Genomic DNA, 16,561 nt, shown 5'->3' on the forward strand with positions numbered 1-16,561 from the left:
TGCAGTTAATTCTGAAAGCTTTTGAAATATATCATGTTGCTTTGATCCAATATCAAATTATTTTTGTTGATGTATATTATTGTAATTGTTATTAGTAGTTTCATGGATAGAATGAAACAAGGTTGGAAATTACCATATTCTTTAGAAATTTAGTGTCCAAAATAAGGAGGAAAAGGGTATGAATTCCCAAGAACACAATTTTAATGTTTTCCAAAACTTATATTCCAACAAATTTGAGTTGAATAGATTCAAATTTAGTCTAATTTCTTGTGTGTATATGACTAAGTATGTGGGTGGGGAATTGAATTCACGATTAAGCTATATGTTCAAGTTGACATATATTGTGATATATTACTACTAGAATTACAATACAGAAAAGCTTAAATTTGGATGAGATAAACTATATCGAGGAAGTCGTATATTTGGGAAGAAGCTCGTATTGTTTGAAACTTTGAAAAAGGATTTTGATGGATTCAACAAAATAAAAAATAATAATAAAAGAGTACTATATGGATTGTGTAATTGAACAGAGTTTTACATTAATTATTGTAGAAATTAAAATTTGATTGTTAAGTTAGATCAATACATATTAATTTGTATAGGAAGAAATTATCATAAACACACTATGATGCCACATTCAACCTTTCGTTTTTAGTTTTACGTTTTATGTTTTAAAAATTATGATCGTTTTTATATAATTTTAGCAGTAAGGTTTCACCTCTTTTGAAAACACATTTAAATTCTTAGTCAAATTTCAAAAAACAAAAATAAATTTTTGAAAATTACTTTTCTGGTTTTAGAAATTTGGTCTAGATTTTGAAAATATTTATAAACACAAAGGACCACAAAAATAATATTTCTAAACTTAATTTTTAAAAATAAACAAAAAACGAAATGAAATTGCTATTTCCGACTTTTTGAAATGGGGTGGAGCATTCGAATTCCGACTTTTTGAAATGGGGCGGAGGATTCGAATTTCCAACTTTTTGAGTAGGCAGGTTTTTTCGGAAAACTTCATTTATTCTGGTGTGGATGGCAGCAAACCTATATTTCTTGGTTTCAATAGGACTCCTTACGAGAGCTTTGTTTAAAGAAGGAATTTTGCCTTTACCCTTCATCTCCCACGCTTCCATGCTTTTTGCTATACATTTAATTGTGTTAATTATGAACTTTTTTTTTGTTAAATATATCTCTATATATGTACTTGGAATAATTATTATTACATTGCCCTAACAATAACCAATTAATTATATCGTACTAAAAAAACCAATTAAAATTCTCAAAAAATATATTGTCTAACATAGCATGTGTTTAATTATCACTTTTATATATAATTGTTAGATGCTCAAGAGAGTTTGAATTTTCTTTTAAAACTATGCAATGAATTGAATGATAATGAGAAATTAAAGGAGTGGTTATATTATTTGTAACTACCACTTCCAATAATTTATTGTAATTTTATTATCTTGTCAACCTAATAAATTTGACATGTGCTAAGCATAATTCATATCATAGACAAAAGGTTAAATATTCAAAAAAAAAAAAAAAAAAAAAACTCAGACAACTGAATCTAATTCCATCGGCCTCTCATATAACACTTGAAATTTTTCTAATTTCTATCTTCTTCTAAGAGAATAACAAGAATCACGTCATACTTTTACCATTAATTTTATTTAGCTTAATATATTAACTAAGCAAATGTTAGAAAACTTAAGCTCAACCTAATTTTTTCAACGAGATAGCTGAAAATGACAATTTTAACTTTGATAAGTGTCATTTTTAACCAATCTGAACCTAGTTAAACTGGTAAAGACGCATATATAACATAACATTCATTTAGCTTTGATAAATGTTGTAACTAACGCTCAACTTTGAAATAAAGTGACATATATATATATATATAATATATGATTTTGGAGCATATTTGATAGATTCCTCGTAAATATTAATATTGTCCAACCAACAAAAACAAATGAGAGGGAGAGACAAAGGGACCATAAAAAGCAAACCTTTGAACAACACCTACAACAATATAACATAACATTTTGCAAACATAAAAAAGTAGTTTCAGCTGATGTTTCTTTTTCACTCCTTTTTAAAGTTTTGTTCGAGTAATTTAAGGTCCCTTTAGTAACATTCTTATTTCTTATGTTTCTTATTTTTCATTTTTTGGAAACATTCTCAGAATTGTATAGAAATTTTGGAAACGAGAAACTGAATTTCTTATTTCTTATGCTGTTTTCAATTTGTTCTAAAACATTAATAAAAATATTGTTTCATACCATTATTAAATTTGTAGGCCCGCATTAGAGCCATGCAATTCTAGAAGGAAAAAAAAAACAGAAACGTTACCGAACACACCTTACAAGAGCGAGAGATTGAAGAGGTCACCCAACAACAAAAAGATTGGTCACAAGATCCAAGAGAAAAAAAATGGAAGCATTTTAGTCCTAAAAAACCCAGTTGTTGTTGCACTGGAGTACACACCCTCTCCCCTGTCACTGTCTCCATCAATTTATTAAAAAAAAAAAAAGTAAAATTAAGAAAAAGAAAACCCTTTAATTTGCCCCCACTATTTTTGTGGTCCGTTCTCTCTCTAGGAAGAAAAAGGAGAGAGAGGAAAAATGTGCAAAAATAAATTAAAGAATGTTTTACATCCATTATTATGAACAAAAATGGATTTTTTTTTTATTTTCCTTTTGTATTTTACCTTCTATTTATAATATATGTTGGAATGTGGTGAGATTTGAATCAATTATTTACAACTTGATTTGAAAAGTTTGCTTCCAACTTTTTTGCTATCTAGCATGTTCTCTTATGGTTAAGAACAACTTTAAAATTAAATTACAACATCCTCTAATTTCACTCTATTATTAATTTAAATCCTATTAAAAATCGATCCAATAGGTAATTTTTAAATAACACCCATATACTTTGAAAAATATTGAAGAGTTAGATAAGTCATCTCTTATTGCTGATCACCTAACTCTTAAGTACTGTCGTAAACTTATTAGATACAAAATTGAAAATTTTAAAATATAAGAATTAAACGTATAGTGTTACATTTTGGTTATTTCTTAGGAGGGGAGGTCCAATGTGCAATCACCAAATTTGTCGTATTAAAAAAAATTAAATATTCATAACATTCAAGGTGGGAAATGGTTTTTATTTTTATTTTTTGAAATTATGATGAGTTTTAAGGAGGAGAAAAAAAAAGAATCCCGAAGGCAATGACCAATTATTGCTTGGAATTGCATGCTGTGTGAAGGACTGAAGAGCATGGGGATTGGTGCCTTTTCCCACTTCATTTTTTCAGAATTGTGTCCCTAAGTTTTAAACTACATGTCCATGTCTATGAAATTATGGTAAAATATGATGTCAAATGAATATTTTGGAAACAATTCTAAAATATAAAATTTATAACAAATATTTAATTTAACAGATTAAATGTTTAAATAAGTTAGAAATTATTAATATCAATACTATAGAAATGTTGATTCACTCTTGTGTCTAACATTAAACCTATGAAGCCAAAGCGAGCATATACCTCCAACCAAGAGGGTGCATGTTCGAATCCCCACCTCCACATGTTGCACTAAAAAAAATAATTAAAAAAAAACCTATAAACATATAAAAATATTGACATGTTGACACAAATTTAATATTCTAGAAGCGTCCCTGAGCCCCAACTTGTGCTCCATGTTAAAAGGAAAAAGAAAAGACCCTTCTTTTTCTTACTGCGAATATTTTCCAAAATGTTCAACTTAAAGTGAAGGTTGTCATGTGAATTTGTTTATCTCATTTTGTATTACTTATTAATTTTTATCCGTTATAAAGTTATTCAGTTCTAAGTTTAATTAAGGTCTCGTTATAACTTTTTTTTTTTTAGTTTTCTATTTGTCTTGCTTCTATTTTTAAAAATATTTTCAAAACCTAAGCCAAAATTTGAAAACTAGAAAAAAGATTTTTTGTTTTTAAAATTTGCTTAAGAGTTGAAATGTGTTTTTAAGAACTCCATTGGTTGATTACAATTTACTTAAGAAGAAAATATGAACGTTCTTAAATGAAACAAGTTAGCCAGTTAGGAAAGGAAAGATAGTATAATAAAATATTTCCATTGATTTTGATTCTTGTGGTTATGTATATTGGCAAAACTACCAACCAGCTCAGAACTGCTTTTATCACAAATTATTGGGCTTGACACCAAAAAATATGGGGAAGAAAGGGCAGTAGTTTATGTTGCCACTGTAAGAAAGCAAATATTAACCAGTAGGAAGGCAAGCAAACTAGCTAATGCTAACACTATAGCTTTGTCTTGCGAAATCCCGACTCACCGAATAACGATCTCGTTAACCAAGTCTTTGAATATCAGCCGTTCGACATCTAACACAACATCATAGATCTCACGGCCACAAAACTCTGTCCAACTTCCCGACTGTCGCGTCACATCGTCTTGTAGAATGCTTTTAGAGTCATCCTTCTCTTCGTCGAAGCTGCATTTGAACTTCTTGGCTTGAAACTGTTCTATTTCGTGACACAATTGCTTCAAAATTTTTTGCCCAGTAAGAGTTCTTTCCGCAATCTTTGTTGGTTTCAACCATGGCTCAGGGGCACCATCGTCAGTGAGAGCTAATTTTTCAACAAGGATTTCATTTACAACATCAAATATGAGTTTGCGATGGAATTTCTCCCTGTTTGAATGGGAAGCTATTGCAGGGCTGAACCCTTCTTTAAGTGGCAAGCCCCTCGCCTTTGTTTTCTCCAAAATGCAGAATAACTCGGGGCTGATCGGATTACCAGAAGGATGAAGCCGAAACATGGTCATGCCAGAGCCAAGATCTCGGAGTAGAAGGCCAGAAGCTAACAGAATCTCCGAGATGTATATGTGATCTGGATTAGTATCATCACACAGGGATGCCATATAATCCATTTCTGCTTCGTCATGATGCGAGTTTAAGCGTCTAATCTTCTGAATCAAATCTTCAATATTTTCAAATTTCATACTGTCAATTTCCACATTATGGGTATTTAGAAAAATTTCATCAGCAACATTGCTTTGGTCTTCACTATGCCCGTCATTAGAATCTAGAGAATCATCACCTATGAGACACCAAGTTATACAGTGGGATTAGATGAAATAAATAAAATTTACTGTCAATAAGAGATTACTAATGTGGTTTAGTTGGACTCAGAATTTTTGACAAAAGAACTTCCATGTTTCTGATGTTTGGACTTCTTGGCAATCTTAAACCAACAAAAAGCCGACATGATTTTGGTGACAGAAACTTTACCTTTAAGTGAAGTTGTAATCTGTTTTACAGGAGATGCTTCATCATCTCTATATAACGAGGCATCAAGGACAGAGACAGGACTGGGATGCTCTAATGCTATTGTATCTTGATTGATTGTCGACCCGTCTTCACTGCTCGTTACAATTGATAACTGATTAAGCAAAAATATTAGTCAGTGGCAAGCAACTAAAAGATGAATGAAAATAAAATCAATAAAAGAAGCAAACCTTTTTAACTGAGCCAGTTGTTAAGAACTCTGCAGCCTCCTCCATGGCTCGGCTCTGGCTGCCATCGATCTCAGTTGATTGCATGCTGCTTCTGACCTCAATATCAATCTTTGAGACTGAGGATAAATTAGTATCTGATTGTTGGGTCATGTCATCACTTTGGTAACTTAAAGCTCTTGATTCATTGCTCATCTCGCTTGATTGATCGTCACATTGTCTTGTATTGGAAGATTTGGTTTTTGTCTTTTCACAGTGGCAATTCGAATCGGTCTGCTTCATTTTCCTTTTTGGTTTATTTGTATCAGATTTTTGGGGAGCAGATCTTTTCTCCACCTCAACCCTCCTTGATCTCAGTCTCGGGCTAACGGAATCTGAACTCTTTATTGAGCTCGTGGTGCTTTCTTTAGGCGCTAGTTGAGGTTTTGAAGAAGTTTGAGGTGATCTTATATTTCTAGAAATCAACTTCTTCTCAGATGTAATGGCAGCAGAATCCTTTTGACTGTTTTTAGGAGAACGTGTTCTGATTTGGCCATTGCTAGAGCATCTTTGAAATCCTTCATTTTGGAGCTTATGGAGGCCAGGAATGCGATCCAGCAGTATACCTGATTTTTCAACAGGTCTTGTAGGTCTTATGATGACAATTGGAGATTCATATGCTTTTGAAGAACGAGGAACACTAGCAGCGGAGGAGGTTGCAACTACACTGCTCTGTTTGTTTCGTTGGCTTGTCAACCTAGTCTTTCGATTGGGATTGGAAGATTTTGGTTCTTGGTTTCTTTGAGTTCCAAAATCTGAAGCTTGCTCTTCCATTCCGATTTCTGATAGTGCCCTAATTTGAATTGCTTCTAGTATTTGTTTAAGTGCTCTAAGATCCTTACTGGATTGTTCAGACTCGAGATCTTTCAGCTTCTTCCCGGCTTCACCATAAGCAGAGGAGGAGTTTGGTGCTCGACCTTTTACAGGCCTAAAAGCTGCTTTTTTAGAAGCTTGAGTTCCATCTAGCTTCCTCCAAGGTGCAGTTTCAATAGGAAGCCTTGAACTGGGAATAGGCTTTGTAATCAGATCGGGATTTTTCTGCCGCGGTGAAGTTGAGCATTTGGACGATCTTTTATCAGAGGCAGATGTTTGAAATGACATTTTCAGATTTCTAGATTCTAATGATTCTGCAAAAGATTCACCACCAAATTGAGTATCTGTAGCAGAGATTGAATCTGGCAATGTTTCTAAACCCATCAATTTTGCTACAACACTAGGTAGTCGCTTCTTATTTCCTGAAAAATGTTGTAGCTCAAGGGTTTCGTCGGTTGGGAAGCTACTATTTCGAGAATTCCTAGAAATATGAGTTCTGACTGAAACAGAGGTAAAATTCTCTCTGCTGTCAAGTGAGAGTCTAGGGAGCTCTTTCAGTCTAGGACTGGACTTGATGTTTCTTGATTCCAAAGAGAATTGGCTTCTCTCTCTACCGTCATAAGAAAGCCGCGGAGAATCCCTTGAAATTGAATTCTTTCCAAGTTTTGCTTCATTCTCACAAGATGATCTTGGAAGCCCTGTAGCTTCATTGAAGTTCCAAGATGCATCTCGAAGTTTAGCAAGAACTCTAAGAGACTCCTCAATATCAATCGGAATATCTTCTTTTTCGTTTCTTGCAACTCTAGGAGAAGCCTCTACACATTTGGACATTCTAAGGGGTCTTGGAGAGTCTCTGTATTTCACACCATGATCAAAGTCATCCATGTCGTTCATTTTCACGAATGATGTTCTTACTTCTCTGTGCATAGAGTCTTTTACTACATTTTTAAGATTGAAAGATTGCTTCTCTGAATAACTAGAGGTATTCGACCGGTCCAATGCCGACCCCATTGGTGGACTTTCGAGAATATCAATCCTGGAAAAGGAGGACGCTTCCGGTTGTGCAGTTTTAATACACTCCAAAGAGGACAAAGATGATGAACAAGAGGAGAGAGAGTCTCTGGATGATTCAGCAGGCCCACTATGTTTTTCATACACATTCTCATTCAGACTTGACTCCTGCAATGAAAGAACTTAAGAACTCAACATTTACACAAATAAGCATGAAAAAGAACTAGTTTTACTAATAAGACACAGTGCTGTTGGTAAAGGAGAACTTGGTATGTATATGAAAATTTGGCTCTTACTTTTGCTTTCTCTTGGTGATGTACAGCGCTTACTATGTTCCCACAGTTTGATTGGGAATGACCTGTAAAAGACAAGATTAGAGATTGAGTGACAGATAATAGCTATGTTATCAAAACTTCGTAAATGTAGAAGAGAAGAGAAATGAAGCATAACTGGAGAATAATCTAAAGGTATACTGCTGAGGGAAATTTTGATAAGCAGTACAGCATATTTACGGTTCATTTGAACTATCATACAGAACTGTTTCATCTTTAAACTGGAAATGCTATGAAACATTAGCTATAGTGATTGTTACATAGTTTTACACACGATAATCAGAAAAATGATAATTGGAAGTGCAAAACAAGCGGTTATTGAAGCAGCGAAGCATTCTTTTTAACATCTTTTTCATGCTCTTCATGACAATTTTCGCATGAGAGGATAGAAATTTGCCACTTTCAGATGCATGAAACTTCCTTCGACCCCAATTAGGAACTTGGTCCTTTGACATGGAAAGGAATATGAAAAACCAGAGATGCATTGAAAAAGAGAAAAAATGGAATAAGAATGAATAATACAAATGTTGTGGATTAAAACTTCACAGGATGAGCTAAGGTCATTCACGAAAGCATTAAGCAATCTAGGATTAAATAATTACCCGGCGGGAACCTCTTGTGAGTAATTCGCTTCGTGGTGATCATATTGTGGCGATCAAATAGATGAAAAATACCAGCCATACATCCTATTTGCTTGTGCATATCAGGATTGTCATCTGCTAAGGAATGCAGAAGCTTTGCAGCCATATCTTCTATTCTCTTCTCAAATAACAAATAAATTACACTCCAAACCAAAAGTTTCCCCTTACACCTCCAAGATTGATCTTCCAGACCAAAAAATCAAGCCATTTGAGCAGCCTTCATGCCAAGAAATCTGAGCCTCAACATGATCCAAGAGTACTATTTGTTTTCACCGAAGCCAGAGACATTTAATCAACACATCAGCTTCTGCAACTGGACCGTGCATTTGAATATATAGTACAACAAGAATCAGAATTCATTCTCCATTTATCAACTCTGCTCAAGAAATTGGTATACAAGAAACTCAGAAACACTTCCTCTTTATATTACTGCCCAAAAAACAATCTCTATCGGGTCATCATTCTGGTTTTCGCAATCTAAATCTTGATCCCGAAAAGAATCCACAGATGGGTTTGGCAGCCCAGAGAATCAAATCAAATCGAATAACATACCCCAAAAGGAGAGACCCAGAAACCAGAATCATCAAGAAATACAAAGGACCAAGCAATCAAAGCAAGAGCACAAAGGAGGAAAGACGAAATGGGGATTTCCCGTGACTGATCAAAGAAGAAGAAATGCCCCAATAAGTAAATGAATTTGAACATCCAAAGAGATAGAAGCATAATATGTATAACAATCGGAGACGACTGGTCAACAAAATAAACAATAGGAAGAAGAGAGAGAGAGAGAGAGAGAGAGAATGCAATACGTGGGTCAGATGCACTCCAAGCTAATCGGCCATATCTGAGGCATCCATGTGGAATGTCGAAAGGTCCATGTGATTTTGTCAAGACTCGGGAGTCGGAGCAAGAGAGAGAAAACTGAAGAACGGATCCCCTTTGTATTTGTACTGATCACAACGGAAGGAAGAAGAAGAAGAAGAAGAAGAAGAAGAAGAAGAATATTCGTCTCCAAAACTCTGCTGGAACGCCAAATCGTCCATTCCTCGATTTCAAACTTGTCAGATTCTGTGACGTACTAACAGAACAGTAAAGATCAAAGTTTTTGCTTCCCATTTATGCTCGCACCAAGCAGATCATGTGGTTAATTACAGAATTTAATGCTTTTTTCTTTTCTTTTCTTTTTCTTTCCAATCCATTGTGGTTGCTAGCTAAGTGTTTGCATATGATACAAAATTTTGTGGACTTTTTGCCCAAGTGGGTCTTGGCTTAATGAAGATTACAACTTACCCCTTCTCATATCTATTCATACTTTTTGGTTTCATTACCATTTCAATTAATATATTATTGACTTTTCTTTTTGAATTTAGTGATAAATTTGTTAGTATGAATTATGATGTGATTGAATTTAATGATCATTATTATTACATAAAGTCTGTATTTGATTTAGGTTGGTAAAATCTATTTTCATACCAGCTATTTGCACCACTTGTTACATTGGCGTTGCTGATTTTCCTTCCCTTCAAAGATCAGATTCGTCCTCTTGGGTTCCTTCCTTTAGAGCAGTGAATTTGACTTAGTATTACATCGCCCAAACTTAAACAAATAGGCTTTATTAAAACAATAACCAAGCACATTCTTCCAAAAACGTTTTTAAAATGTTGAAGACCACTTTTGACAATAACCAAATTCCCATGCCATCTATTTATAAATTGATTTTCTTAATTTGAAACCAATTTTTTTTTTTTTTTTTGTAAATGTTAGAGCGAAGACAAGGGTCTATAGCTGTCAAGGACTTTACTACAAACAAATATGTTAAAGTTTTAATAATAAAAAGTGATGATGTAATGTAATAAAGAGGAGACTGAGAGAACATGTTAGTTGCCACTAAAATACCACTGCCACTGCACCACATGCAGGCCATATTAATTAATAACTACGTACAAACACAAAATTTCAAAAACTCTCCATTATTTTTTTTTTCATATTAAAAAAATATTTCAATATAATTTTAAATTGTGTATTTAACCTATCTACATCTATCCATTTTGATTCCTGTAAAAAAAGTGATTATTTTTGACCTTCCATTTTCATTTTATCTCATTTCTTTTAATCGAACATTTCACTTATTGAATTTCTAGAAATGTAACTATAAATCTGTATTATATAATTTCTATTGGTATAAAATTTATATTAAAATTTTACGAATAGAGACCAAAATAATCATTTTTAAAGTATAGAGATCACAACATGACCTTTTTTTAGTACAACATATGGGGTGAAAATTCGATCTCATGACTTTTTAGTGGCTCACAACATGACTTTTTGACGGTACAAGAATCAAAACAGACATTTTGAAAATACATGGATAGAAAATTAACAAAAATAGAAAATATATGAATCAAAATAGTATTTAAACTAGGAAAAAAAAAAGAAACATCATTAAAATATGCCTTAAAATTTTTGGAGAATGCCATTTGGAGTACTAAAAGTAGAGGGTTATGGGTAGTGATACTACCTCCAAATCATATCAAAACAACTTAATCATTACATTATACAAAGTTTTTTTTTTCCTGAAAAATTAGTGTTCTTTTTCTAAATCAGACTAATTATAGATACTAAAACTCATCAGATTTAAGTAACTAATCATTGCTTCATGTAAATAAACAAGAAAAAGGGAATTATCTAGAGCAAAAATCAATCATATTACTCAATTAAACACATGCTTGAGAAAAGAGAGAGAAGTAGACGTGGTATGTTTCATCTGTATCAGACAAAAATCAAGTGACCAATCAAAGTCGTTGCAGTCCTTCATCTCTTTATTTCATTTGTCACTTTATGTTCTGCTATTCAAAAATCTATTATCAAACTATTTCACAATGACACGTCGTCATTTAGACAAATTAAGATCATTATCATATGAATACATACATATGATAGAATCACAATCAAATACTATAAAGCCAGTCCAGATTCAATATTCTTAATCATAGTATAGAAGAACCCACCGAACTTCTCTATCCACCACCAATGTAGTGTATTTCTATTGGTCTATTTCTATTCTACTTAATAGATAAAGTAGATTACGCTAAAAACTTTTAACCCCTAAAAATACACCATATTGAAAATGGTGTGGAGGCTAGAATTTTTCTGGAAGGAAATGCTCTCCCTAAACAAGTACTAAAGTAGAGAGGTCTTTTCTAAATTTCTAGTCCTAGAGGTGTGGCAATCAATTGCACTTATTGGGCCTTCCCTGAGCTGTCATTTCGGGTCCAGCAATGAGACAGGGGACCAAAATGGGCTTGTGGACACACAAAACTGTATAATTCCAACAAGAAGACATGAACATACCTGCTCCCTTGAATTGATGACTCTTTAGCAGCTGATGTCCAAGTCCCACGAACTGAACTGTCATCATCAATCGTCAGCAGAAGCTCATGGTGGCAGACACCAGAAATTAATATTAGTTGGGAAAATATTCAAAAAAGCCTACTTTCATAACCATCTTTCTCAGTGTCCAGCAATGAGTTGGAACATCCAAAAATTTAAGAACAAGGCAAGTTCCTGCCCTGTTGGCTGAAGAATCAAGAACACCAGCTTTTGATGTCTTGAATTCAAAACCTGTTCAAAGAAGTTTAAGCGCAAGAGATGGAAGTATTTGAGATAACCAAACATTGCAGAATACACAATTAATCTTTATAAGCAGCGAAATATAACCTAGAAGTGTTAAGTGAATCCAATTACATCCTTGTCATAACATTGCTTTGAATCTTCCATCTCTTGTCAGAAATAAATAGCAACTTGAAGAAGCAAAAGTTTCTACAGATTACAAATACAATGTCGACGTATTGGCTCAAGTAAACAGGATTTCTAGCTGGGTATTATGACCTAAAAACTATTTAATGGATCTGTATGCTCGTAATCTACAACTACAAGTAAATATCACTTAAGAAAAACGGTGAAGCTGTACTCTACTCAGCGAATTAGTTTACAAAATTTGCCACAAGGAAACATAAAATCTATTGAAAGATGTAGGGGAAAAAAGACTTCTAATCTTGCAAGGCAAGCAACGGTTATCCAACTATGGCAGAGGATGAACTACTGTATAGTATAGCAAAAAATCATGTGAACCAGTCTTAAATATATGGCCACATCCTTGTGAGAATTAATCATCAGCATATGGGGATCCTGTGACGGAAACGCTTCCAGAGCATAAGAGCTACACAAACTCAACCACGTACTTGGAAGTTAGAAGAGACTTCATACTTGAGCCAACGAGCACCTCCATTAACTTTGCTCACTTTTTATAATCTTACGGTAGAATTTCCAATAAGGACTAGATTCAGAAATGGGTTTTTGACCAAATGGATTCTGTTCAACATATTTTTGAACATTTTCTGCCATAGATACGCCCTCCAAATAAGTGCGAAGATCACCACCAGGTCCTGTGGAAGACTAAATGTTTAAGAAGACATTGGCAAAAGATTGACAGTAATCACTGAAAAATATAAAATAAATAAACTGCGGTTTAAGCAGGAGGAAAAGATAGTAGCGACAAGAAATTCACCATCAAGTTAAATTTCTAAAGCCTGTAAACGGACCTTTCATACATGCAATAATTGACAACCCATGATGACTAACAGACACTCAGGGGTCAGAACCACTAAAGCAATTCCATACCAAAGAAAATTGGTATTCATGCATAAATCAAAAATTATCTTAACTGTAATATACAAATAAAATAACATTGAACGGAAATTTATTTATTTTATATGGAATTTAAGAAATCCTATGACCAATGGTTATTCTTTATCATGTCAATTTCATAAAAAGTGTTCTATGAAAATGACCCAAGATGACATTAGAATAGACATTAAGAAAATGTTTATAAGAAACTATAGTTTTATGAAAAATAACTTGGTGTGGGATTGAAAAATACAGCTCAACTCAAACATGTAACGGCCAGGCTTCATGAATTGCACTGTCAGTGTATCTCGAATCATTTAAATTACAAGTTTATATAATAGCCAACTATATAAGCATCCAATGAATTTTCCCATGCTAGATGTTAAGGAATTACGAGGGTGTCCCATGAGATTATTAAAGATACATGTCAGCTTTCTAGAGTTGAGTTTAGGCAAAGGCATTTCTTTCAACACTTGGTGTAAGAAGTTGTAACTAATCTATTTCCACTATTTGCACTAGTCGGAAGAGCTTTCTGTAATTTCCCTAGTGAGAGCCTTTTGTTGTATATTTCATTTAATCAATGACTTTGTCTCTCATCAAAAAAGAAAGAAAAGAAAATTTGGCAATTTCATTGCAGCTTTTCTTTTAGGTTTGTATGGCTGGAGAGAGACAAAAAAACGAGGACGTCCTAAGCATTTAGATGCATGCCAGACATTGACATTTACTTCTTTAAAAAATCTACAATTCTTCTTCAACTGTGTACAACAATTCTTCTTCAACTTTAGCTCTTTATGCATGTGGCACAGTCCTTACCTAATGATGTATCATCACTGTCCTTGTACTGATATGTAGTAGGAAATACTGCAGTATTTGCCTGAAAATGATGATAAGCCAAGACAAAAAGCCATTAAATAAGCTTCAATAGAATTGAAAGAGTTTCATATTCTCAGATAAGAAAAGAGGAGAGGTTTTCAACTAACTGGATTGCGCAAGGCCTTGTATGGGGAATCATCCAACAATAATGTATTTGATGCATCATAATCCCCCTTTTTCCATGGAAGATTAGGTTGCAAATTTTCCCATATTTTATTCAGTTCTTTCAAAAGAAGGGGCTTCTTATTGTTCTCAATAGTGGTGAACCTTGTAGTTGTACAGTGCGATTGATCCTGCATCAACCGTCTTAGCATTGTCATACTAGAGTAAGAAATTTGTTGGTGGGGGGAAGCCAGATAATTGACTTGCTATCAAAAATACAATCAGTAGGTTACCAAAAGGCTAAATCACTTGAACCTAAGTTGCTTGTTCTTCATTTACCAAAAACAACAAAAATAAAAGTTAACGTTCTTTCCTTGAATTCTCATTTCGAACCTCAAAAACAAACACAAGTTTTGTTTTAATCAGGTTATACGCTTGGCACTTTCCAGTAAAACAATATTTATTCTACCACTAATAATTCATCAACGTAGGTAAACAAATCTGGAAAAATCTGGAAAAATGGTTAAAAATAACATAAGCAAATTTTACATGTTAACTTAAATACAACCCCACAATTTCTTAGTAGCAAGGTGAAGCATACTCCTACTTTTGCAGAGATATGACATGGCTTACCCAGCAAAAAAGTAGTTTGTGTCTGGAGTCTCTCATAAGAAACCTAACTAACATGTTCAGGTTCTTCCTGCAAATATAACACAAGATATGGGCATGATTAGTGTCAGGGCTAAAATTTGCAAAGCTAATGCTAAAATTACATGTGCGCAAAAATCAAGACAACTGGAAATCATATTGAAAACTATTATTAGTTGAAATAGCAAGGCAATTGATTAGCTTTAGATTGAACTACCAGGTTCTCGATGACCATATCCCCACTTCAAATCTCTCAAAACAAAACTGTAGAAAGTCGTCACAGAAGGGCCTCTTAAATACTGAAAGAAGAAAGATTTAGCCAAGTAAATAATGAGTTCGATGTTCATTAACGCTAAGGTCACATCTAGTATTATTTTCCTTCACCTGCTTTACGTGATATTATAATGTCTGGAGTGTATCCATCTGGAAAATATGGAACAAAATCTACAAGCAGTCCATTTACGTCAAGTATGAGAAGCTTTTTCTTTGAACAACCAGTTGCATCTTTTTCATTTGAAGAATTTGATATCCTTGAGGAACTTTTTGTCTCTAGAACAGCACCAACATTATCATTTGTAGCATCACAAGCCAACAAATGAGGAACTTTTTGCTTTATGGTCTGCTCACTTTCCTTCATTTCTGATGGAAGTTCACCAATGGAGCATTCAATGGACACTTCTTCCACCAAAACATTTTTTACTATATTGGTGGTGATAGAATGCTCATGCAAACTTGTTGCTTCCGCTTCATTTAAACAGTTGACTGTAGACTCCTCCCTACTGTCTTCCACACCAGAATTCAAACTTCCTTCAAGGGTATCTGCAAACTTTCTCCTTTTTCGACGTTTTTTTCTCTCTCTTTTTATTTTTTCATGAGTACCATCACTGTTTGATTGACCCAAACAATCTTTAGTCTCTAAGCAGTCTTTATCATTTTTAACCATCGTAATATTTTCACGATCCTTGGACCTAAGAGGATCTGCAAAAACCATAGAGCTTTCCTTTGTATTTGCAGACAACAACTCGGCTTTTTCACTAATTAAGCAGTCAATAGATTCATCCAACAAAACCCTACTCATAACCTCTTCTATTGCAAATTTTTTAAGGTGGCTGCTTGACTCCACTTCATGAGGATGGCCCAATACAGCAACTTCCTTTTCGTCCTCCACATCGGATTCCAAACTTTTCTTAGGGGACTCTACGGATCTTCTCTTTCCACGACGGCGATTTCTTTTTCTTTTCCTTCGGATTTCAACATGGCTTGATGGAGTTGAATGATCTACAGCCTCCGTGTGCTCATTATCTCTTTTAATTGTATTAGAACCTTCCCCATCTGGTTCCTCAGGAACTAAAGAATTTTCCTTTCCATCTGCCGAACAGAAGTCTGCATTTAGGGATGTAGACATCCCATCTTCTTCTTTAAGAACTTTAACGTTTAATATGGTTGAGACAGATATTCCAGAAGCTTCTTTACATTGTAAATTATCGTGCTTCTTTTCATTGTTTTCCCTCGGTAGATTTACTTCTGAATGAGATTGCCCCATTTCTGGCTCCACATTTAAGCATATTTTTTTCGGAGATTCTTGAGAACCAGTATTATCAGTTGATACATTATCTTCAGCAGGATCACAACCTCTGTGATCACCTCTAGTAGTGTTACCCCTCCTTTTGTGTTTCCTTTTCCTTTTCTTTTTTAAACCAGCCTTTTCATTGCAAACAGCCATTTCCATAACCTGCCTTAATCTATTGTGGTGTAATTCCGCAGATGCAATTAATTTCAAAGGAAAAATCTGAACACACCTAGAAACCTTAACATTCTCAGTCAGGGATCATCCTTATTAACCTGGATACTTCCGAATCTGTCTTCTTCAAAGCTTAAGACTAGCGAGGTTGTGAAGGTAT

General features: G+C 34.1%; 2 protein-coding genes across 5 annotated transcripts; both read right to left on the reverse strand.

Annotated features, from left to right (window-relative positions):
• Positions 1 to 4,096: 4,096 nt before the first annotated feature.
• Positions 4,097 to 9,600, reverse strand: LOC111007288 (protein LONGIFOLIA 1). Of its 4 annotated transcripts, none has more exons than XM_022279598.2 (6): positions 9,161 to 9,600; positions 8,313 to 8,664; positions 7,675 to 7,736; positions 5,519 to 7,546; positions 5,292 to 5,442; positions 4,097 to 5,100 (listed from the first exon to the last, which is right to left on the reverse strand). In XM_022279598.2, exons 2-6 carry the CDS (start codon positions 8,455 to 8,457, stop codon positions 4,331 to 4,333), a joined length of 3,156 nt encoding a protein of 1,051 aa, XP_022135290.1. In that variant the 5' UTR covers positions 8,458 to 8,664; positions 9,161 to 9,600; the 3' UTR covers positions 4,097 to 4,330. The 4 variants fall into 4 exon arrangements, with proteins under 4 accessions (XP_022135290.1, XP_087982066.1, XP_022135288.1 ...); XM_088125940.1 differs by having other exon boundaries at positions 8,313 to 8,727; XM_022279596.2 differs by having other exon boundaries at positions 8,313 to 9,008.
• Positions 9,601 to 12,082: 2,482 nt separating this feature from the next.
• Positions 12,083 to 16,477, reverse strand: LOC111007122 (uncharacterized). The gene is made up of 6 exons (XM_022279327.2): positions 15,045 to 16,477; positions 14,878 to 14,959; positions 14,646 to 14,712; positions 14,018 to 14,203; positions 13,851 to 13,911; positions 12,083 to 12,796 (listed from the first exon to the last, which is right to left on the reverse strand). The coding sequence occupies exons 1-6, from the start codon at positions 16,387 to 16,389 to the stop codon at positions 12,639 to 12,641; spliced, it is 1,899 nt and encodes a 632-aa protein (XP_022135019.1). The 5' UTR covers positions 16,390 to 16,477; the 3' UTR covers positions 12,083 to 12,638.
• Between the last annotated feature and the right edge of the window lie 84 nt (positions 16,478 to 16,561).

Source organism: Momordica charantia, assembly GCF_013281855.1.
Source record: "Momordica charantia cultivar OHB3-1 chromosome 6 unlocalized genomic scaffold, Mcharantia_2.0 BLBB01000006.1, whole genome shotgun sequence".
Lineage (NCBI taxonomy): Eukaryota > Viridiplantae > Streptophyta > Magnoliopsida > Cucurbitales > Cucurbitaceae > Momordica > Momordica charantia.